General features: G+C 40.9%; 1 protein-coding gene across 3 annotated transcripts in view; it reads right to left on the bottom strand.

Annotated features, from left to right (window-relative positions):
* Window positions 1–3,643: 3,643 nt before the first annotated feature.
* Window positions 3,644–23,511, bottom strand: part of mtm1 (myotubularin 1) — a 36,592-nt gene continuing 16,724 nt past the window's right edge. For 2 of the 3 annotated variants that reach the window (XM_088925404.1, XM_088925406.1), the window contains 11 exons: window positions 21,386–21,496; window positions 19,184–19,285; window positions 18,830–18,913; window positions 18,238–18,387; window positions 16,912–17,100; window positions 15,502–15,687; window positions 11,099–11,302; window positions 10,286–10,378; window positions 9,269–9,382; window positions 8,696–8,872; window positions 3,644–5,864 (listed from right to left, as the gene is read on the bottom strand). In XM_088925404.1, the coding sequence (XP_088781530.1) occupies window positions 5,694–5,864; window positions 8,696–8,872; window positions 9,269–9,382; window positions 10,286–10,378; window positions 11,099–11,302; window positions 15,502–15,687; window positions 16,912–17,100; window positions 18,238–18,387; window positions 18,830–18,913; window positions 19,184–19,285; window positions 21,386–21,496 (1,581 nt within the window). In that variant the 3' untranslated portion in view covers window positions 3,644–5,693. The remainder of the gene's footprint in view (window positions 5,865–8,695; window positions 8,873–9,268; window positions 9,383–10,285; window positions 10,379–11,098; window positions 11,303–15,501; window positions 15,688–16,911; window positions 17,101–18,237; window positions 18,388–18,829; window positions 18,914–19,183; window positions 19,286–21,385; window positions 21,497–23,511) is intronic. The other variant, XM_088925405.1, reaches the window with a different exon arrangement.

The following is a 23,511-nucleotide window of genomic DNA, read 5'->3' on the forward strand; positions in this document are numbered from 1 at the left end:
CTTGGCCTTTGCAGCTTATTTTAGTCAGAGTCCAATGCAATTCCTGGTGTTTCTGAAAATGGGTTTGATTGAATGGTCAGAGATATCAAATCGAACCCTGGGGCATAAGGTGAACAACTACCACAAAATTCTGCACTCACATTTCATCACTTGTTGGGTTTCTGTTAAGCATTCATAGCTTACACAGAAACAATCAGACCTGCAACTTTTGTCAGTCTGTGCTACAACAGTAAAAAAAAAGGATATTCAGAGCAAGTTGAATATTCATACACTAGCTTTATAAAAAAGTAAAAAAGAATAGAAAACTAAACACCTAAAAAAAGCAAATACAAGGCTAACAGCCATATCACCCTGCAACTCACAACTAGCAGCCCACTGAAGCTCAGCAGGTGTGAGCCTGGTCAGTACCTGGATGAGAGACCTCCTGGGAAAAACTAAGGTTGCTGCTGGAAGAAGTGTTAGTGGGGCCAGGAGGGGGCACTCACCCTGCAGTCTATGTGGGTCCTAATGCCCCAGTGTAGTGACAGGGACACTATACTGTAAACAGGCGCTGGACATAAAACCGAGGTCCTGAATCCTTGCAGTCATTAAAAATCCCAGGGCATTTCTCAAAAAGAGTAGGGGTTTAACCCCGGCATCCTGGCCAAATTTCCCATTGGGCCTTACCAATTATGTCCTCCTAATAATCCCCATATATGAATTGGCTTCATTACTCTGCTCTCCTCCCCACTGATAGCTGATGTGTGGTGAGTGTTCTGGCGCACTATGGCTGCCATCACATCATCCAGGTGGATGCTACGCATTGGTGGTGGAGGGGAGTCCCCATTACCTGGAAAGCTCTTTGTGCAATTACACAATTATACAGTGTAATTGCTTACACTGTATAAGTGTAAGCAATTATTATTAACATTACACAAAAAGCTTGTTTGACTCTCCTTTGACAGAGACTAGTAGATTTCATATTTACATTTCAATGTTTTTACAATTTTGTGATGGTAGAAGAAATGGAGAAAAATGGTACTTATCACTCTTATCAGGTCTAAGGTTTCCAGTTCCCCTTGCATCTCAGTCAAATATCAGAAATTCCAAGCTGAAAGAAAGAAAATCTTGTTTGGAGAGGTTTATTTTATAATCCAAAGAGTTGTAGAGAAAATATAAACACTAGTTCTTCATTCACAACTCCTCCACTTAGCATTAATAATCTGAGGACAAATAACCTACTATATATAATTCTTCCAAGCGTTGACTCCCTTTTAGCTGCAAGGAAATACCAGGCCATCATACCAAACTTTCTTGACTAAATCCCAGTGAATGAAAGGCAAGCTCCTTTTTATCTGTATGACATCCAGGTGATCTAATTAGGCAATGGCACACCTGAGAACTTGAGTTAATTGATAAAAAGAAACATCGAACACCTGTGCAAGTGTACAATTGCCACCACTTCTAATACTAATAGTAGAACTATTGTGACATTATCACCCCAACAGGAGGTACGTAGGGTTCAAGTCCAAAATAGGGCTTGACCTAAACAATATTGATAGCATGTTTTATTATATTGAACTATCTAATTCTGTAATTGACAACGATCATGAAATGGCTGAGGAGTAGTGTTTCAGAGGCAACAGAGGCATATAGCAACAGAGGCAGTCTAGCATTCAGGTAATACCAGTGTTAATAAATTGTTATACTGAAATAGCTGACTTAATGGATGCCTTTAAGCAATGTTTTGCTGTCAGTCATAGGTTTTTATGACAAGCAAGCAAGATGAACTAAATGTTACAAACCAAATGAAGGTCTTTTGGTTTGGAGAGTTACCAGCCTAATTAAGAAGCTGTTAAGAAGCAGATACCTCCGATTAAGGAGGATATACCTTGAATTCCACTGTCTTGAATATATGGAAATGAGAGGCAATACAGACTAGAAATCTGTGAAATTATCACTAATTTAATGAATGATAATTAGATTGTTCTATTTCTTTTTAGGTCTTGCACATCTAGATAGACTTATAGGGCCATTAGAATTACACCAGGAATATTCATGTGTTAGTCATGTGACATACTATCAACATCACTGCATTCAGCTGGGTCAAACTGTACAGCAAGACCCTAGAGTTGCTGTTTCCACTGTTAAAACATACCTGCAGCCTAGTGTGTAACTACACTCCCAGGCATGAGAGTTATCCTTGTTAATCCAAAAAAAGTGTCCTTCCCAACTTGAGATGTGTGAAGCATCAGTTTTCAACCAGGAGTCTGAAAACATCCAGGGACCACCCAGAATCAAAAGGTCAATTTCCCCTGTAAGCATAGTACTGTCTAAAATAAGCATTCTTGCACAGATCTGTCAACTGGCGGTGGTGTTTTCAAACGTGAGGAGGCCAGTCATCCAGTCTTGCTCAATTGGTAGCTTGGCAGTACAGTGATTCTAACATTCTGTGCAGTCCAAACGTTGGACTTCAACCAGCTGGATGGAAAGTGTTCAGAAGCTACAGCTCTGGGTAAAGAAGTAAGCCCTAGTCTCAGTCTTCAACATATTCCCTTTCAGTGCCCAGGTGTGAGCCAGCAACCTTATTTCACTATCAGGTCTGAAATACTCCACCTGGGTTCATACCCTATCTGGACCCTGTAGAATTTAATTCACTCGGATCACCAACTGTTCTCAAAAGCTATTGTTCTAGACAGAAGAGATTAGTTCCTTTCAACCTCTCTGTATATGACAAGGAATTACTTGAATGCTAGAGTCTCATTTTCACATTATGATGAGCCGTACTGAAAAATTAGGTCTTAGCAAAAGCTTGAGCATAATGTCCCTAGATTTAGATTCCAGGTTTTCCTGTATCCCCTAGCAATCCATTTGCTTTTCTTATTACAAACACCATTCACATGTAGTTTGCTGCAGCTCAAAATAACCCATGTACTGTACTATGCATACTATACTGTTTCTCCTGCATAGCTCGCTTTGTTCTTCTTAATCTTAAATATATTTTGCCAAGTGCTGGCCTACTCCATAATTTTGTCTGAGCCTTTTTGTAATTCCCTTGCTTTCTATATTTACTAACTGAAGATCAGGAAGAGCACCAGGCCTAATACGTCCCTGAGGCACACCACTATCAGTCATAAGACGACAGCCGTGCATCGTCCCTTAACATTAAGGAACATTTCCTTTCTGTTGGTTTTTCATTGTTTGTTAACCACTCTTCAATTTTTGTTGCCATTTGGAGTCCTTGCTGAGAGAGAATTTCGGGAAAGGGAAAACTGCTAAGCTCTTCTGATTTCCACAACTTACTAAGTCCTTACAATACTGGCGACACTGTGCTCAATTATGCATATCTTCAGATAAGAAGATACATACTGAGACCTAATAATTGCCGTACCCAGCCACCAGACACAATTGATACTGTGACAGTGGGTGTATATCCCACTCATCAGAAGCACAATGTGTTGTGGGAACTAGCTGGTAGGTGAGGACATCCTGTGCCGGCTTCACTCTCATTATGGTGAAGGTCTTCTGCAGTATAGAGACTAGTGATAGATTTCGTGTTTGCTATTCAATGCTCTTACAGTCTATAATGGTAGCAACAAAATGGAGAAAAACAGTACTTTATCACTCTGTACGTCTGGATGTGAATGAAGACAAGGCAACATGCTTCTTCTGTGATCGGTTTATTTTTTTCCCCCCTCTTTCAGGAATAAAAAAAAATGTTCATGTCCTTAAACAATCCCCCCAATGCGGTACATCTTGGTATTACAACTACCCCGGTCTGAGGGATGGAGAAAAGACTGCAGAGCAAAGTTTAGTCCCAACCTGATGGTGCGATCATGGCGATGGCATCACGGCAGGATAGTTCTCACTCGGGTCTCCGTTCCTCAAGTATCTGTGTAAGTTTTAGGAAGGTAAACCCTTTCAAAAAGTTACCAGTTATTTTGCTCTGTGTTTCCTCCCCGCCCCCTCAAAAAAAATAGAGAGACAAACAAATGAATATCTTAATTTGGCAGCAGTTTTACAAATACTCCATTTACATCACAATCGGTACAAAGTCTCTGCTGCTTAACCTAAAGCATTCTAAAGATCAGTGCATAAAAGACAGCAGATTTCCTTTTGAAGAGAAGGAGGTTAAAAAAAGCAGTTATGGTATTCAGGGGTCCTCTACGGTACACTTGTCTGGGCCTCTTGGACCTCTACAGCCATAAAGCTTCAGCTCCTCAAGGTAATCACGCAAGCTAGGTTTCTGAACTTTAACTTAATTAGAATTATTTACAGAATTGAGGACTACCTAACATTAGAGCATATATATAGTTTAATTTTCTGTATAAGATAAAACAGAAGCTTATAGCTTAGAATCCTATTGTAGACATACATGTTAAAACCAATAAAGAAAACTATCTAAGTAAGAAGTCAAAGATGCTGTTCTCCTCAAATTAAAAAAAAAAAAAATCACCGGAGTCCAGCCATACATCTGATTCAAAACAGTGAAAATGCCAACAAGAAAAACAGAAATGAAATCTGTTGAGTAAAACAAAAAGCAGGCAAAAGAAATTTTTGTTTTAAAGAACAACTTTTTTTTAAATCTTTCTTCTTATAAAACAGCCGAGCTTTACACTAAATAAAATAATTATATTTTACAACAAACTATAGAAATTCAAACAGTAAAATAGGCTTTCTGAGGTAATTACAGAGTTACTGTACGTGTGAATTAAAAAAAAGTACAGAAATCATTTTTCCAAAATAATTGCAGTGATGCTGCCTTCTTCAGTTCAACAGCAGATGCTCGTGTTACAGTCTTCAAATGCTGATGAAGTTCAGTCATTCATATTACCGTAAGCAGTACAAACAACAGGTTACACTTCATTGGGAAATCCTTTCCAGCCAGCAGTGTGTGTTTCTGAAACAGTTCCTCAATGAATTTCCCCATCAGGATAATCTATTTTCAGTGGATCCCCCAAGATAATCAAGGCACAGAATAAATGTAACCCAGATCCTAGACGTCTTTACAATAAAAGCTGATGGCTCTTCGGATTGACTTGATAAATTCCCAACGAACAGTGAGCTGCCAGACAGGAGCGCCCCATAATTCCGAACAGCTCTTTCCAGGAGCAGTCAGGAAGCGTATGTCAAGTGAAGGAAGCATAGATTCATTTTTCATGCTTGCTGGTCATCAACAGGCAGGAGAATGGTGAAACAGAGCATTCCCTTCTCCCGGCAAGCAGTGCAAATAACTTTTACTGCGTGGTTTTTACTTTACCGTTAAGCATTCACACTCTTTTTCTTGTTTTTGAAATTCAAGGAGGCATTTTTAAGCGTTCAGTCTCTTCCTCCAACAGCCCTATTTGATCCGTTGTGTTTGAATCCAGAAAAAGACACTTTTGTGCAGCACTGTACTACACGTCTGTACACGTGAACATTTAGCAATCTTCCCTCCTCGTTAATTACTTCTATCCCATCCAGCCTTATAGCCTGCATCTCTGATTACTGGAAGACAAATTTAATATTTAGCTTCAAAGTGTAAATGACTAAATTCAGGATGAGACGAAAAGGTGCGGGAATAGCTTTGAGCCATGTGAAGAGCTATGAGCTTTCACTTCAAGATGCCCCCGAGGAAATGAGTTTAAGGCTTTGAAACGTGAAGGCTGTATTGTGACTTATTGCATTTTCATCTACACACTCCCTGAGGACGGATGGGGGGCGGGGGTCTCCTCTCAGAACTGAGTCTGTATGTGCTGGACGATCTGGGTGGGAGAGGCGGGAGAGCTGGTGGAATTGTTGGTGATCCTTCCAGAATCGGACAGCTGCAGCTCCTCCAGCTTCTTGAGGTACTGATCGCGCAGAGCCAGGAGCTCTCTGTAGCGCTGCTCCACTGGATTCTGCTGCTGCAGGACAGAGAGGCAGGTCAGTCGGAGCTACCGGAGCTTGTTTTCCTCTCGCTAATTGCTACACATGAGTCTTACTTACCCAGAATGCCATGGGCAGGGTTTAACACAGGTGTACAGATGGTTGATATTATTGCTAACATGATTGATATTAGGTATTTAGCAGATGCCTTTCTACAAGGCAACTTGCACTTGACACTATCAACGACCTGCTAAATCCTAATTCAAAAAGCGTAGACCATTCTAACGGGTGCAAAACGTTATTAACATCAAGGCTGCTCACAAGAATCTAAACAGTTTCTTTTCTCTACCTTGACTCAGGTGGCATAGAATTTTTTAGCAGATTTACAACAGTTCTGCGGCTCGCTCTCTTCTGAAGCAGATACATCTGAACCTCTCATTAGAGCACAAAGTTAATCAACTCAATACAGGGAGCCCAAACAGCTGAGATACGTTGAGATAGTTTTTTATTTTGCAAAAAAAAACAGACAAAAAAAAAGTTGGCATGAAGACAACTAATGAAAGTGACTGCACACAACTGGAAATTAAGGAGTGAAAACAGGGAGCCTCTTTGCGCAAAGAGTGGTGGGTGTCTGTTACAGGCTGTCAAGCCAAGTTGAAGACAATCCCCTGGGGATCTTTTAGTGAAGGGTGGATGTGAGCTTTGAAGGAAAGTCAGGATGCTTGTTGTAAGTGTTGCTGCTGGAGCAGTAGGTAGAGCTCCTTCAGTTCGATCAGTGTTTCCTTGCCAATTCCCAAGTACTGTACGTGGGGACACTGTGCTGCAGGAAGTGCTGTCCTTTAAATGAGACCTTAAATGGAGGTTATAACTACTTAGTCATTAAAGATTACTGCACTCTTTATAAGAGCAGAAGTGTTAACCCAAGAAAAAATCCTCTTTAGCCTTGTACAGTATAATCTGGCTTTGCTAAAATTCGTCCTTAATTCATTCCTTCTCTGATCTGCTGTGCATTGGTACAGAAATCCTGCTGCTCGTTCCCAGATGCGGCTGCACTGCAGTGGTGTGTGAACTGAGTCCCCTCTTATACATAAGGGCTTTCACATTGTTTGGGATGAAATGCACTGTATAAATCCAAGGACGTATCTGTATTGTTCATCTTCAATAAAGCCAATAGGCCAACTATTAACTTAGTCCTTTAATGACAAACTGGATGAATGCCCCAAATTACTAATGAATACATACTAATTTTACTAATTTTCATTTTTTGTTAATGCACTGTGTATGCATTAACAGGCATTATATGCCTTTTAAACTCATGTTTAAAATCATTAAAAAATAATTTGCAATACTGTATATATAAAATGTCAACTGACAACTAATAATTGGAACACTCATTTCTGATATGTTAAGTAGAAAACATTAATTTTTCTGAATCATTATTAAGCCTAATAATTTACTCAGTTATTATGGGATTTTTCACAAACCTCTTAAGAATGGAACAGTCTTTGAATCTGCAACAACTTGTCAAACAATAAAATATTTAATGACTTCAATGAAGCACTTTTGTATGAAACATTCTTTGATACAAAAGTGTTAATACTTTAACGGGAATACACAGACTTTCAGTGTCCTGTTCATGGGTAAGAACACATAAGGTTTTTGTTATTATTATTGAAGCGAAGAAAAGAGGATTGTACTGTTCACTAAGTCACATTCTGTCTAGCAGCAGATATAAGAAGTTTAGATTAAATCCTTCCTCATTAAATTAGGGACATCCCGCCTTTGGCAAGAGAGAAATTGAAAAAAATAGACAAAGCCGAAATACACAAGCCAGATTAATTAGATTTTGAATACAACCGCTGAGAAATGGTTGGAAAATTGGCAGTGGGTTGCTTAATTACTTGAAAGATTATAGGCTAGTGGCGTTTGTTTTGAATTCATTGCCTGCCTTATCTGTCCTGCAGTATTTTATGATTAACTATTTTCTATGCTGAACTCACTCCTGTGCTTTTTTTTCTCCTATGGGCTTCAACAACATGGTTAGGTAGCTTGTTTCAGACCCCCACAGTCCTGTGTGGAAGATAGTGCCTCCTGCTTTCAAATTTTAATTTAATGTTTTCTGTGTATCCCTGTTGATACTGCAGCCCACTAGTGTTATTCTGTCAAAAGTCTTGGAAGATTTTTAAGACTTCAATCTGAATATTACTAGATGGTCATCAATTCCTCAGAACTTTGAAACATACTTGTCTCAATGAATATGCATGAACAAAAATCTAAAGCAGGAGCCTTTGCTCGGAAACTGTTCACTGATTAATCAGAGTTGTAGTTAGTGACAGAGGAAGTAGATAAGGGTTAAGATGCAAAATGAAGAACAAATTACAGTATTCTGTTATACTAGAATGTCTCTGAAACCACGCTGTGTAGCCCAATTTTCCAGGTCAGTTTTAAGAAAAGGGTAAAACTCCGGAGATGGCTCAGGTAAAAATGCTGTAAGCTAACTTGTAGAACGATCTTCCAAAAAGACAGAGGCACTGACACATTTGGCACTTTCATCAAAAAACTGAAAATGGACTTTTCTATTCCAGGTTTCATTGTTTTCAATGCTTTTATGATTTGTAGAGATTTTTTTAAAATACTGTTTTTACTTGTGTCAAGTCCATTCAAGGCAAAGGAGCTATATAAAACAAAGTAGATGATTATGATTACTGCGTGCACCTTGCTCTCACACCTGTGCTGCTGTGAGGATTGTAAAGGTGAGCGAAGATAAATAACAACTGGCTGGTTCATAACTGGAGGCTGTTAAAAATAAATGCCAACCAATTCCAAAGCTGAAAGAACAACCCAATGTCTATTGCTACGGTAATCCTACCTGCTGTCTTATTCGAGGATTCCACCGGATGTAGTAAGACACCCACAACTCTAGATGGCGCATACTGGCTACAGGATATAGAACCCGGTTGCACTCCATTGTGTAGAAGGGATTCAAGTACTTCGACTTGTCACTATTGATCATAGACCACAGAGAGACCGTCTTCGTTTTCACTTCCTGCAAAACAAGCAGATCAGCTGCTTAAATTGGAGAACAGTAGGAGAACCTACTGACATTTCAAACAAGACAGAAAACAAGAGCTATTTGTACTTATAAGTGCTTTGCTCCGATACAAAATTATTGACAAGTCAATGTCTTTACCATGGTATATTGCTTAGATAATCATATCACCCTTTGCATGAAAAAGAAACCAGCAAAAACCTTATTACCAGGAGGTTCCTGGTTCACGTCCTGGCTGTGCCACTAACACACTGGCCCCCTGAGTAAACCATTGAATGTTCTTGTGCTCCATCCATCAGTAGACTCAACTACTGTACCTCAGTAGGAAACATACTAATTACTACTCAAAAATTTCATCTGACCCACACCCAGTCCCGTATGACTTGTTCTTACATTGGCGTCTCTTGCACTTTCACAGTTGTACAAGAACGTTCCGAATCGACAGCTGTAAAGGTGGTCTAGAATGGTGATCAGGAACTGCTCGTTGAACTCGAAAGCTGTGGGAAACTGACAGAAACGAGAAAATAGCATGGTTTTTAAAAGTCCAGCCCTGCCAAGAACAATAGTATTTAGCTTTACAGAACAGGTCCAAAGCAGCTATACACAGTTTATATTTAACAATAGCAAAAGCAAGCCAGTTTTTCTAATGCGTTAAAAAAGCTTTAGTAATGACAATGTTCAGTCGTTGCTTTTTTCAGCTACTGCTTCTAATGTGCCAAAACAATGCAGCCCTGCCCAGCAACCACCAATAAGGGCTGTCCCCTCAGGCACATGTGTCCTCAGCACTGTATTCCACTTGCTCACAGTGATGACTTCAATAACACTAACCAGCTGTGTTTATAGGGCTAGCTAATCACAGTTACAGGCTTAAATGGAAAATAAAGTTCAGCTGGACTTGGGACTGAAATTAACGGGCACTTTTTTGGGGTAGGTGCCTTGAGAGTTAAGAAAACTTCTTACGTACAGTACAGTGTGTGGTGGTAGCAACTTTGAAGTTTTCAGCTTCATAAACTATGAGGAGCAATACAAAAGACAACAGCCCTCCTAGTTCTTGTACGTTATCTTGTAAGATAACGTAACCATGCAAATATTCACTGATCATCTTTATATCTGATTTCTAATAACTCTTTAACTAGATACATCAAATGAGACCAAATTCTCATCTACAGTGACACCTGCTGCATAGAAGATACATTAGTGAAAAGAATAAACAGTATATAACCAAAGAGAATACAAAATCACTGGATTTGATTGTGATGTTCAGTTTGATAGAAGTATTATAGTACATCTTAAGTGGTTTCTACGTTTCTTGAAAGATCTCAGGGAATCTGAGAAAAGGATTTGACAAGCTTGTTCCAGACACCCACCGCCTTTTGAATAAAACAGTGCCTTCTGGTTTAAATGGTTTACCTGCTTGGTCATCTGCCATACACAGTCGATAAACTGGAGCAGAATCGGAGACCTGTCTGCATCTGCGTGGTTCTTATCACCATGACCGATTCTCTAGAAAGAAAACAAATAGCAGCCTCAGCACATTTCAGATAAATCAGCTTACAAATGGGCAGATTTTCATAAGTGAAACAGAGACCAAGTCCTAATAAACCCCCGAAAAAAAGTATCTGTTTAAGGTGGTTCAGGGATTTTGCTCAAACTTAATCGAATCGTTACAAAACAAGAACAATTAAGGCAATTGGTTTATTTTTGTACATAGAACCAAGGTCTGAAATGTTACACACTAAACGAACAATGTGTAATAGCAGAAGTAAGACTTAATAAGACTATCCTCTTTCTCGATAATTATGCTGCTCCAAATGCGATTCTCCAGACCAGCACCTGCCCATTAGAGCAATAAAGGTGAAATCTATAACTGGGTTCATGCTGAGAATTCCAGACATGACTGTTTTTAATCTTTTAGATGGGTATAAAAGTCAATTCCAAATTCTTGTCTCAAGATTTCAGCATATAAAACACTGTTGGAGGCTGGCACACAGTGGACCTGACCTGCAACTTAATAATCTTAATAGTTCATTCTCTCTTAGATGTGCGGTTTCGTACGTGGAATATTTTAATATTTCTTATATGTGCAGTTCCTTAAGAAGTGTGACAGTAAATTTTCTCTTAGATGTGCAGGTCACTGCCAATTGATATAAGAAGGGGAGCACTGCTTTTAGCTTTGTATGTGGTTAAAGAGGAAAAACAAAGCCGCTCTGGGGAATTCCTTACAGAACTGAACTTGTGACCGAAGCTGATCCACTCCTTCTGGACCAGCACTTGAAAGCCGGTCAGAGTCCTGTAGTAGCTGTCCAGCATCAGCATGGCCAGGGAGGTGAGCTGGGCTGTGCGGTCCCACCCATCGCTGCAGTGCACCACCACTGAGTTCCCCGACGAAATCTTATCTGCCACCTGGATAGCACCAGCCAGGACTAACTGTGGAGACAAGAGATCCACAACATTAGAACAAGCATCCCCACACCCGGCACAGCAGTCCCCATTTCCCCCCCCCCACTAATACAACTACAGTTCTTTCTTGAGTCTCAGCACAAGATCTTGCCTGCCACAGGAGGCTAAACCACCAGACGCCACTAGCTGGGATAGCGTCTGCTCCACTTTGTGCATGGTGTTGTGTTATACATCTTATCCCTGTCACAGCTGCTCATCTAAATATGGCAGGGCCTGACAGAAACAGAAGCGACATTCATTTTGAAACCGTTTGATTTTAATAATTGTGGGGGGAGGGGGGAAGGAGAACAAAATATCACATAGTTGTAAAACCAAAACATCTGAAGCAACTCGTCCAGAAAAAAGATCAGGATGGGGTTTTTTACTGGGACTGGCAGCAGTGGGGGAAGTCCCTAACTTCAGTTAGGGAAGCTTACAAATGGCTGAGCACTGCTGATAATTCCTGGATTGGCTGTTGTGATTTCTCAGTAAAGGCTGTGTCAGCTTGTGCCTGAAGAGGAGCAGTACTGGTGTCGGGACATGGATAAGTAGGATGTGGCTTGCGATGATGATGATGATGATTATGATGACAACAATGTGACGGTCAAGGCTCTGGACTCGGTTAAATGCTGGTGTTTATGGGTTCACATCCCAGGTGGGACACTGCTTAAAGTCCTTCACTCAGATTGCTCTAGTTAGTATGCTGCTGTGTAATGGTTCTCCAGGTTGTCCTTGTAATTGTCTTCTTAAATGACTTACCTGGTGAAATAAAGCAAATAAATATGGTGCTTTGTGTTACAAGGGATGTCAAAGCACTTCACATACAGAAATTTGGAATATAATAGAAAGTGCATCCTCAACTGATGTGCTGCCCCACCCGGGTCACAGGCAGCAGTTCCGCTGCACACCAGATCAGGTGCAGATGTAAGGAACTACTTCAGCAATAACAGTAATAATAATAATAATAATAATAATAATAATAATAATAATAATTGCTTACACTCGTATAGCGCTTTTGTGGTCACTCCACTCAAAGTACTTTACAGGTAATGGGGACTCCCCTCCACCACCACCAATGTGCAGCATCCACCTGGATGATGCGACGGCAGCCATAGTGCGCCAGAACGCTCACCACATATCAGCTATCAGTGGGGAGGAGAGCCGAGTAATGTAGCCAATTCATAGATGGGGATTATTAGGAGGCCATGATTGGTAAGGGCCAATGGGAAATTTGGCCAGGACACCGGGGTTACACCCCTACTCTTTTCGAGAAACGCCCTGGGATTTTTAATGACCACAGAGAGTCAGGACCTCGGTGCAATGTGCACCAGTGCTCAGAGAGTGGGTTCACGCAGTCATCCTTACCACTGAGGAGGCTGTGGTGTGCTGGGCTGAAAAGTAACTGGCTTTTCCTAAAAATATTCCAAAAAATAGGCATAATAAAAATGGACTTTTCATTCAAGCAGTTTATTCCTCCAGGCCTGCTTATGTTATTGCCTCGACAACCAACTGTGATTTTGTAACAATGTGACTGTCAAACCTAGGCATTCCCCTTTCTGAAGTTTGTATTGCTGTTACGTCCCAGTGTGTGTTCTGTGTGTGTTTTTCTGTTATGTCCACACTGCGGACCCCTGATTGTTCTCCCTTCCCCATTGGCCCACCATTACACCACACTCTCAGTATGACATCATCATCAATCAGCCTCTCAGCCAATCAGAGTGCATCTTATTCAGTATATAACCTGGAGGTTTTCAGCAAGGAGAGGCCTTTCGTTTGACTTCGGTCCCGTTCGGTTTTGGTTTTCGCTTCGCTTCGCTTCTTGTTATTGCTTCGGCTTCGTTTGTTGGTTTGTTTTGCTTTGTGTGTGTGTATTTTCGTATAGCTTCGGCTTTGTTGTTTTGTTGTTTTTTTGTTAGTTTCTTTGTACTTTCGTTTGTTTATGTGTTCATCCTTGTTTTGTCATTACCTTGCCCCAGTGTTACATGTTCAACTTTTGTATTCTTTTTGTACCCTGCTCCTGTTTATTACTCTTGTTTTCCCTTATTTGTCTTCCTGGTTCACTTGTGTTTTTGTGTGAACTTTTGTATATAAGGTTAGTTTAGGTTGTTGGGTACACTTTACACACTTAGTTGACTTTGTATTAGTACACTAGTTTAGTACGGGTGAGTGCCATTTGTCTTGTATGGTTTTGGGTAGTCAGTGCAGGTTAGCTAGGGTGTTGAAGACGCCGAAGACCGTGTGTTTCGGGTTTTCTTTTGTAGTCAGATTAGCTTTCCCTCACTGTCCTAGCCAGCTCCATTTTGTTTGTTATTTTCTTTCCTTTGGCACCACTCTAGTTCCTTACCCTTCTTATCACGCTTCCTAGTCCCTCACCAAAACCCCCCTGCTTCCAAAAGAATTATCCTAAATGTTACACCCCTTTTCCCCTAGACACTTGGGGTCGTAACAATTGCAGACAAAACACCTTAAAAAAATACTTGTTTTTTTAATCTTGAGGGCTTCTGTTAAATTGTCCTTCTAATCTCGGTTTACTCGCCAACACATCTGGGCTCTTAATTCACAATCCATTTGCCACCTGTTAAAGAGTGACAGCATGATGTATTATCACTCCAGTTGAATCCACACACTGAAAAAATGTGATTTAATAATCATCACCTTTTCTTACCAAGGTTACAGAGTTGGCAGCGCTGGCAAAGTCTTCTCTCCTGTTTTCATTAAAGCAATTTGAGGTCACGTTTGTTTCAAGATTAAAATAATTTAATATGGAAAAACATACACTTGGGTAATTAACTTAGAGTAACTGTGTTAAACAAAAAGTCTCCCCATCTCCCAGAGGCACAAAAGCGTGAGCAATAACAAATTCTGCATAAACAACACAATGACCTTTCATGTTTTGTCGTGTTAACTTAAGTGCCTGAATACAAGAAAACAGCAGTTTTAACACGTTAGTTACAGTTCAAGGGCTTACATCATTCAATTTACAAATGATACAGCGATAACACCCCCAGGAACACCTCTTGTGTTGGACAGTTAGAGAGGATGGTACTGTATCTTGATAGTTATTGCTGTTTAACTGAAATCACAGGCCCTGAAGCCGTTTTACAGACTTGACAACATAACATAACATGATGATGATGAATCCGGTCCATACACTTACACATACACACCAGTCACAGCACTTTTTTTTTATGCAAGGAAATGGCTTAATATTATAAAAAAATGGTTGGCACAGAATTTGTACAAATCTCTAAATAGCAGAAGTTGCTTTCTGAGCAGTTCACAAAACATCTCTGATGAAAGGAAATGCATACTGGTGTAGCAACAGCAGCAAAACAACTGTCCAGCATGTTCCACTGTGCTTGTCCTTTATGTACTACTGCTCTTCAGACATTTATGTCTCAAGACGGTGTTTTCCGGTGATTATGTTCTGTCGATTCTGTTGAACACTGCTTAAAAGTACTACCTGACCCTCTCCATTCTTTTGTAATTGTATGCTGTCCTCTCCCTTTAAGGTCCAGTATAAGCAGACACACTGCACTTGATTTAACTGGAGGCGGGAAACTTCTGCGACAGAAATACTTTCTGCCAAGTCGGCAGAATCCAGTGTTGTTACTGTGAAGAGCATTAGTATTAGTGTTGTGGCCAATAACTGATAGCTACCTGTATTCCATGAAGAAGAACTATCACAACAGTTTATCAATGGAGTTCCACTGCAATACTCAATAGGCATCAGTCTTATTTTTAATTCATAATCATCAAAATACCCTATTTATAATATCGATTTAATATCGATTTTTGAATAGCCAATCGTGTGTTTTTCAAGTCTGTCCTGAAAGCTACAAACCCTGTGATCGCACACAGGGAGAATGAGGTTGACTCCTCTGACCAGTCCACCCTCAAGCCACTCTTCCTTTAACATGGGACAGGCAGCATAGTCATGTAAAAAAGATTCAGCTAACTTATCCCTCACCAGGATGCCCGTAAGGCCTGGGAGGGTGCAGGGGGGTGCTGTGCTTGCTGAGAGATGACAGAGCCCTGGCCAACTAATACCAACCTCCCCACAGAGGTACTCGGCCAATTGTGCACCATCGCCCGGGGAAACCCAGACACATGACCCAGGCTCGATCCCTTTACCACTTGGACCACACAGGCGTCCCAACACTCTCTCACTGTAACCGGGGATGTACCTTGATGTGCTCCAGCCAGTGCGTGGACTCTAGGCTGGAGAGCCAGTGGGACTCCTCCACGTTGGGATAGACAATGTCCTTCAGCTTCTTCAAGGACTCCCTCATGACATGGATGTTGTGGATATCCAGGAAGACCAGCTCGGCATTCTGATAGGCGTCGTCTCCTTCGTACCCTCCTCCAGTGGCCTGTCACACACAAGACAGCCAGCCTAAATCCCAGAGTCTTGACAACGCCCCTAAGAGCAGAGCCCAATGACTGCTTACCCAGGCAGGGCTTAACCCCAGACACGGGATGACCACTGCTTGAATACGGCCGATGATGAGTGACGAGTACAAATGTTTTCAGATTACCTATAACTCTAGAAACAAAGTTTCACTGAGGTGCACCACTAACCCACCTTGACAGATGTGCCTGAAGCAGAACTTGGATCAGTCATGTCTTAAAAATGGAAAACTGGTAGAAAATATCCACAGTAACAGAGGAAACAAAAAAAAACTTCCTAGGGATTATTTAGTCTGCATAATACTTTCTTAGAAGCTACATGTTAAAACATCATCCATAACACTTAATGACCATATTAGTCAATTTCCATTAATCCAGAAATTTCTATTAATATAGCTCCAAGGGTGTGAGAAAAGTCCAGTGCTACTAGGCGATCTAGATCTGCGATGAGCTTAGAAGAAAAATTTGAAGTGCTGAATTGAAGGACTAAGTAATAGTGCTGTTTGCCTCTTGTTTGGCAAAAATAAATCTACAATTCTAACAATAAAGAAAAGTGAGGAAACTGTCAGACTCAGTGTATGAAGTGGAATGGCGACGTTGCTTTAGGGTCTTGTACCTGGTCTACATGGGCAAAATCAGAAATCGGAGATTCTGTTAGCAATTTTAAATTATTTCCAAAATATATTGTTTTTCTTTACTCCTTTGTTATTTTTTACAGGTGAAAAAATGTGATGTGAAAAAATGGGATTTTAATAGGTTGAAGCACGATCTCAGCTTACCTAACTATTACTATACAAGACATAAAAATCATTTGTCACAGAAAAGGAGCTAATTATTAGAGTTCTCTTTTTAATTTGAAAAGCTGCCCGCTCTGCATGTCAGGCAGAGATCACAATTGAGAGGTGTCAACATCGGCTCACACAAAATGAGCTTTTTAAATGGTGAGTGTTTCAAAATGGCAACAAAGCCTGTGTTGAGAAGGAGCCTATTGTAGTTAAAGCCATGTATGACCCTGCTATACACAGCACAGAAGTCAGTTATCTCAATCGATCAATTTTATTCTTCTATGTTTATGACTAAATTCGAGGTTTATGCCTGGAGGAATACCAAGAATATAAAACCTCTGGGTACTCTTCCCCACCCCCCCCACCCCCTACCCCCCCCCGAGGCTGGGGTCCAGCCTTCACCTTGTTGGCCACGGCGTTGACGTTGGGCCTGGCGTCGAAGATGGTCAGCTTGCTGGTCTGCCCGTTGGCCTCCCGGATGGTGTCCAGGTAGCGCTCGTCGTCTCTGTTGCGCTTGCCGCTCATGCCCACTAGGGGCTGGCTGCAGCGCATGATCACCGCCTGGTTCTCCGGGTGAATCCAGGACAGGACCTGCGGGGCACAGCAGCACGGGGGTTGACGGCACTCACAAAGGGAGGACGCATCCTGTACTGCACACGTCGGCGAAAGGGATACAGTAAAACCTCGCTCTCTGCAGGTTCTACATTTGATTTGATTTTTCCATGCTAAATTGTGGACCGACATTGCCTATTCGCAAGCTGCGCAATAAGAGAGTAAACGTGGGCACACAGTTGCGCATCTTCAACTCACAGATCTATTTTGCCTGACCTGCATTGGCCTCTGTAGTCAAGCCAAAGCTTGGTTAACAAACAGTTAATGTAGAAGAGCACCATGGGTTATGCTTAAGTTATTCACTTCCTGTCAGGAAAGCATTGTGCACTGACCTGTATGTGAGTGTTATGCTGCTTAAGGAATATTAAATAAAAAAAACCCTCTGTGGTCCCCTAAGTTATCACACTCTCAGTTTGCAGCACAGTAATAACAGGCAAGTAGTAAATTATTACAGTACAGTAATGTTACTTTTGAATAGTAATGAAAACTTAAAAATTAAAGAGAATGCACCCTACTAAGAATGATAAAAATATCAAATACATGGTAAGCCTTGATGATAATAACAGTGATCTAATTTCTTTGAAACAGGCAAGAATTAAATTACTGGGTGAAAACTGTTTTAGATTTACTGCATTCATTTTCATTAAAGGTATGTACTACCAATAAATACTGCCACTTTTTCTGAAATAGATGAGTTATAATAAAAAAGTTACAACCGAAATGCTGGTTTTAAGTCCTGCAGTCACAAATTCACCATTCACTGAGGCATCAAGATACCTATAACCCCTATGAACACCGAGGTTTTACTGTATCTGTAACCTACTGGACACAAAGGAAAGTTTACATCTAAGTGCTCAGGCAGCAGAGTGTGAAGTTGCTATAACAGATAAACAATAGGCATAACTCCCATTTGTAACATTAGTCTGTTACATTAGTATGTAACATTAGTCAATCTGTGATGATATGTTGCTTATACCTGTATGTACCCAACAACATGAAGAGAGGACATGTGGAAAATCTTGGGAAATTTAAGCCTGATGCCAGAAGCAGAATGAAGATATCCTGCAATCACCAAGAGAGGAAGGAAGGAAATCCCAGTAGGGGTGAAACACTTACCGGTATCCGATTCCTGGATCGAAACACAGCCACTTTCCGTAGGTCCTCGTCTGAGGCGGTGTAAGGCACAACAAGGATCGTGGGGTATGTGTCACACAGCTCATAATTATTGTTCAGAAAGGTTATCCTCCACGTTTTGTTGGGTAATCCCTGTTATATCACAGAAACAAAGAGAAAATTGCTTTTAACCCTTTAAAGAATCTTGACTGAAAGGCCTCTCTGATTCCTAAGGTGGACCTGTTTTCATCTAAGGGTGTAATCCTGCCTTGTGCTCTGTCCCTCTGGGATGGGCTCTGGGATTCTGTGACCTTCAACAGGAACAAGCATCTTTCTGACAGAAGGCGAAGCTTTCTAGATTCACTATAAAGCACTCAAGAATGGCATGAAGCCTCCACCATGAGGGTTAAATGTGACTTGGATTTCTTCTCAGCCACAAGACAGGAATCTTCAACAGAATCTTCCTGTGGGAGTCTAGTACAGTGTGAAAGATCTCAGGCAGTTGCTCTCCACAGACGGCAGAACCCAAGGACAGAATATCACGTGTAGCGCAATTCAGAATAAAAATCTTTTAAAGAGAACGGTACATGCTCACCTGCCGGCGAAACTCCTGCATAGGATTGTAAATATTCCAGCCATTTTCCGGAAACTTCTCCTGGCTTAGAAATGCAAATAATGTCTGTATAACAAAAGGGCAAATGGCAGAGATAGGTTAAGCAGCTTTTCTCAAGTTAGTCACCATCAAGTCTTCTCTAAACAATTCTGCAAGTCAAACAGTGTAGTGTAGTGTCTCATTCAAGATGTCCCCTATAAAGAAATCTCACTGGGGCAGGAACACCACTCTCAACATAAGACTGTGATGCTCCACATCGTGAGAGCTTCCTACAATCAGAACTCTGATTTCTGGAAGTTGGTGCCCTCTGCCAATATCTTGTGTGGAAAAACTCACCAGACCATGAGAGAGGGGGAAGGCATATCGGAAAAGGATTTCAAATATGTCTCTTCTGCTGTGTCCTTCTTGTTTCAGGGCAAATCTCAGGTTCCTCATGTCCTTAAATACATATACACACAGAACAGACGCTAAAAGCTCCACACAGGCTTGAAAGAGTAACATCACTCAGATTATATTTTAGACAAGCTGTAAGAACCACTGCAATATAGTACTGGCATGTAACATTCGCAAAGTGTATAATTAGGTTCTGTGAATGGCAGCTTCTAGCTTCTCGGAAGCACACTGTGCACTGCAGGATGTCTTCATTATTAACCCTCACCATCAAGCAAAGGACCTTAAACCGGTATATTTTAAAGAGCCTTTAAAATAAGAGGATGTTCAGAGCTCTGCATTTCAACATACAGTTGTGAGAAAAAGTTTGTGAACCTTCTGGAATTATCTGGATTTCTGCATGAATGGCTCCTGAAATGTGATCTGATCTTCATCCAAGTCATAATAATAAAAAGGACAGTCTTATTTAACAAACAACACACACAACATTTTACATTGCCATATCTTTACTGAACAAATGGTTTGAACAATCAAGGTCATTGATGGAAAAAGTATGTGAACCCTTACGTTTAGTAACTAGTGGAACCTTCTTTATTGCCAGTAACCTCAACTGAACACTTTCTGTAGCTGCTGATCAGACCTGTGCAGGGGTTAGGAGTTATTTTGGCCCATTCCTCTATACAAAACTGTTTCAGTTCATATATATATTTTTGGGATGTCTTGGTTGAACGGCCTGCTTCAGAACACGCCACAGCATTTCAATGGGACTCTTACTTGGCCATTCCAAAATACGAAATTTCTTCTGTTTGAGCCACTCTGTTGTTGATTTACTCCTGTGTTTTGGATCACTGATGTGTTGCATGACCCAATTTCTTTTGAGTATTAGATCACAGACAGACGCCCTGACATTCTGCTGTAGAATTTCCTGATACAACTTGGAATTTGTTGATTTCTCAATGATAGCAAGCTGTCCAGGCCCTGAAGCAGCAAAACAGCCCCACACCATTATACTCCCTCCACCATGCTTCACAGTTGGGATGAGGTTTTGGTGTTGCTATGCTGTGTTTTGTTCTCTCCAAACATAACGCTGTGTACATTTACCAAAAAGTTCAACTTCTGTCTCATCTGTCCAGAGAACATTGTTCCAGGAGTGCTGTGGAACATCCAGGTGGTCTTTAGCAAACTTGAGATGGGCAGCAATGTTTTTTTTGAAGAGCAGTGGTTTCCTCTGTGGTAACCACCCATGAACACCACTCTTGTTCAGTGTTTTTCTTATGGATGACTCATGAACACAGATGTTATCAAGTGCAAGAGATGCCTGCAAGACCCTTAGCTGTCACCCTAGGGTTCTTTGTCACCTGTTTGAGGATTGTACGGCATGCCCTTGCACTGATCTTTGTAGGATGTCCACTCCTAGGGAGAGTAGCAAGGGTGCTGAATTTCTTCCATTTGTAAACTACCTGTCTGACTGCGGACTAATGGAGGCCCAAGTCTTTAGAAATCCTTTGATGAGCTTCAACAACTCTTCTTCTGAGGTTCTCTGAAATCTCTTTTGATCGGGTCATATTGCACTTTAACAGAATTCTGTTGTTAAGAGCAGATAACCAAATTTGTGTGATTTTTTTATACGGCAGGGCAGGTCAAACCCACACCTGAATTGATTGGAACACCTGACTCATTGATGTGAATACCTGACTCCAATTGCCTTGTTTTCCAGATGTCATTATCCTAGAGGTTCACATACCTTTTCCATCAATGACTTTGATCGTTTAAACCATTTGTTCAATAAAGATAAGGCAATGTAAAATGTTGTGTGTGTTGTTTGTTAAATAAGACTGTCTTTATTATTATGACTTGGATGGAGATCGAATCACATTTCAGGAGCTATTCATGCAGAAATCCAGAGAGTTCCAATGGTTCACAAACCTTTTCACAACTGTATCACCCTACCAGTACTTGATCACAGTCCGTTTCAGGCCTACCGCTGACTAAACTCAACTCATTCTGTATCTCTGAACTCAAAGGCTGGAAAGAAGACCTGGTGGAAACCTTATTAATTTACATTTCAGTGTTAGACACCAAGTATTCAGTAATGACTTGGATATCCTACATCCAGGGAGAGCGGCAAAAAATAAATTGGGTCCGCACCTTGCAGGTGATGTCCAGGCCATAGGAGTTTTCACCTCTGCTGGATGCGCCTCCCATCTTCTCCACGCGGCTGATGGCTCCGAGAGGCACGTCAAGAGTCACCGCGGGGTCCTGATGTCACAGTCAACAAAAGAAGTATGGAATTAAGGACACAGTGCAGTACTACTGCCAGAACAAGAGGGCAATGGCTTGAGCAGACACTCTCACCCTGTGCACATATTGCTGGACTTCAGAGATGTCACGGAGCCAGGGCTGGAGTAAATACCCAAGCAACTTCAGAAAGTAGACTGATTCTAAGCCTCAGAATGCCTAAAATAGAACTATTTAATTGAACCTGGGCCTGGTCAGCCTCTCATGGGTCAAGTGGGCAACTGTTTGATGTTAAATGACTCCTAACAATCACTAACTCAGTTATAAACTGAGTAAAATGCAATATTTTGGCCAATAGCTTTTTTCAAGGGATTGCTGAAATGCTGATTTGGGCCCTATGATTAACATATCTAAGCCTTTTCCATGTCTAAAAGGATGTTCAATTCCAAGCATTTTGAGTGAAATCTTATTTCTAAAGTTGCACAAGTTCAGGTCTTTACCAGCAATGTTCAATGGATATGTTTTAATGGAGGAAGACAAGGTCCTCACTTCTGAAAACCAACACACCTGAGGCTCTTTGCTTTCGGTTATTTATTTAGTAGCCCGCCCCCCAGGAAGAAAAAGTACTGGCCTTAGTAATCCTGCAAATTCCTTCATCTGACTAAAAAAGAAACACTTACACATCAATAAACTCCTACTGAAAATCCCATGATGTTTAAATCCACAAAATCCTAAAATAAATTTTAGGTTTCTTCTTTCCTCTTTTGTTTGAATGACGTCTTTGGAAAATATCAGAAGACAGATGGTGGCATCTCCTTAGAGAAACACTAGCAAGACCCCATGCTGAATACTGCTTACAGTTTTCACTATGTAACAATAAAGATATTGCTGCTTTGGAATCAGTCCAGAAGAGATCAACCAGATACATTCTCAGGTACAACAGAATGACCTGCTCTGACAGGATAAAAGAATTGAACCTTTTTAGTCCTGAACAGCAAAGAACATGAGGGGACCTGCTACAAGTATTCAAAATCCTCAGACCCATTGACTTGTCAACCTTGTGAATTTCAGCATCAAATGTGAAAACACAAAACCAGAGGGAGAAACTGCAGAATTCCAATCAATTCAACTCCACAACTGCATTATTAGCAATGTGCAGCACTACCGTGGCAGCTTACTTTGATAACTAGAGAATGAACAGATTTGGCAATAATACTGAAAGCAACACAGTAATTTTGAAATGGGTTTCATAACTGCCGGGTTATTAATCTTCAGGCTATCAGGTCCACTCTGAGCAAAAGCTTTATCCTGCAGACACCAAACTGAATGTCTCCATTAGTGGTAAAACTGATGAGGCTACAATAACACTGTAGATTACACAATGACCACCAAAGAAACAATTATGCCTGAAGCACAATCTATTTTGATATAATACAGGAGCTTCACATATCCTTTATTAGAGAGCTCAGATTTCCTTCCAGAGCATTTACAGTCAAGGTAAAGGATTCAGAAACTCCCATAAGCTGCTACTAAACCAAATGTTGTCACACTGTTAAGAAGAAAGGGCTTCTGATGTGGGATTTGCCATTTACTGACATTTTAAAAAATATTTTCTGGTGAGAAAAATGCCTTTGTTATTGGTACAGATAAGAAAGGCAGTATCAAATGAAACATCAGTGCCCTAAGGTGTCAATTTTCTCAAAGGACCAAGGAATATGGAATGAATAAAACAAGGGAAAACATCTTTATGCCAGAGGGTGTTACAATTGTTTTGACACTTTGTACCAGGAAAGAGACCTGAAGACACTGTCCCAGTTGGTATTCTGTAAACAGCAGGAGAGCAAAGTGAAGAGGCTCTGACCAGAATGGTGGTCAATAGTTTCTCCTCTACAACAGAGGATGTCACCAAGCTTCACAGTCCCCACTGTCCTTTTTAAACCAGGGATTCCCCACCGATTTAAGACCTAATCAAGCCTTTTCTTTTATTGCGTTATTAAGTATCAGAGGACATTTTCCTCTTTGGGGTGCTGCTTCAA

Source organism: Atractosteus spatula, chromosome 9, assembly GCF_055471065.1.
Source record: "Atractosteus spatula isolate fAtrSpa1 chromosome 9, fAtrSpa1.hap1, whole genome shotgun sequence".
In the NCBI taxonomy this organism is placed as follows: Eukaryota; Metazoa; Chordata; class Actinopteri; order Semionotiformes; family Lepisosteidae; genus Atractosteus; species Atractosteus spatula.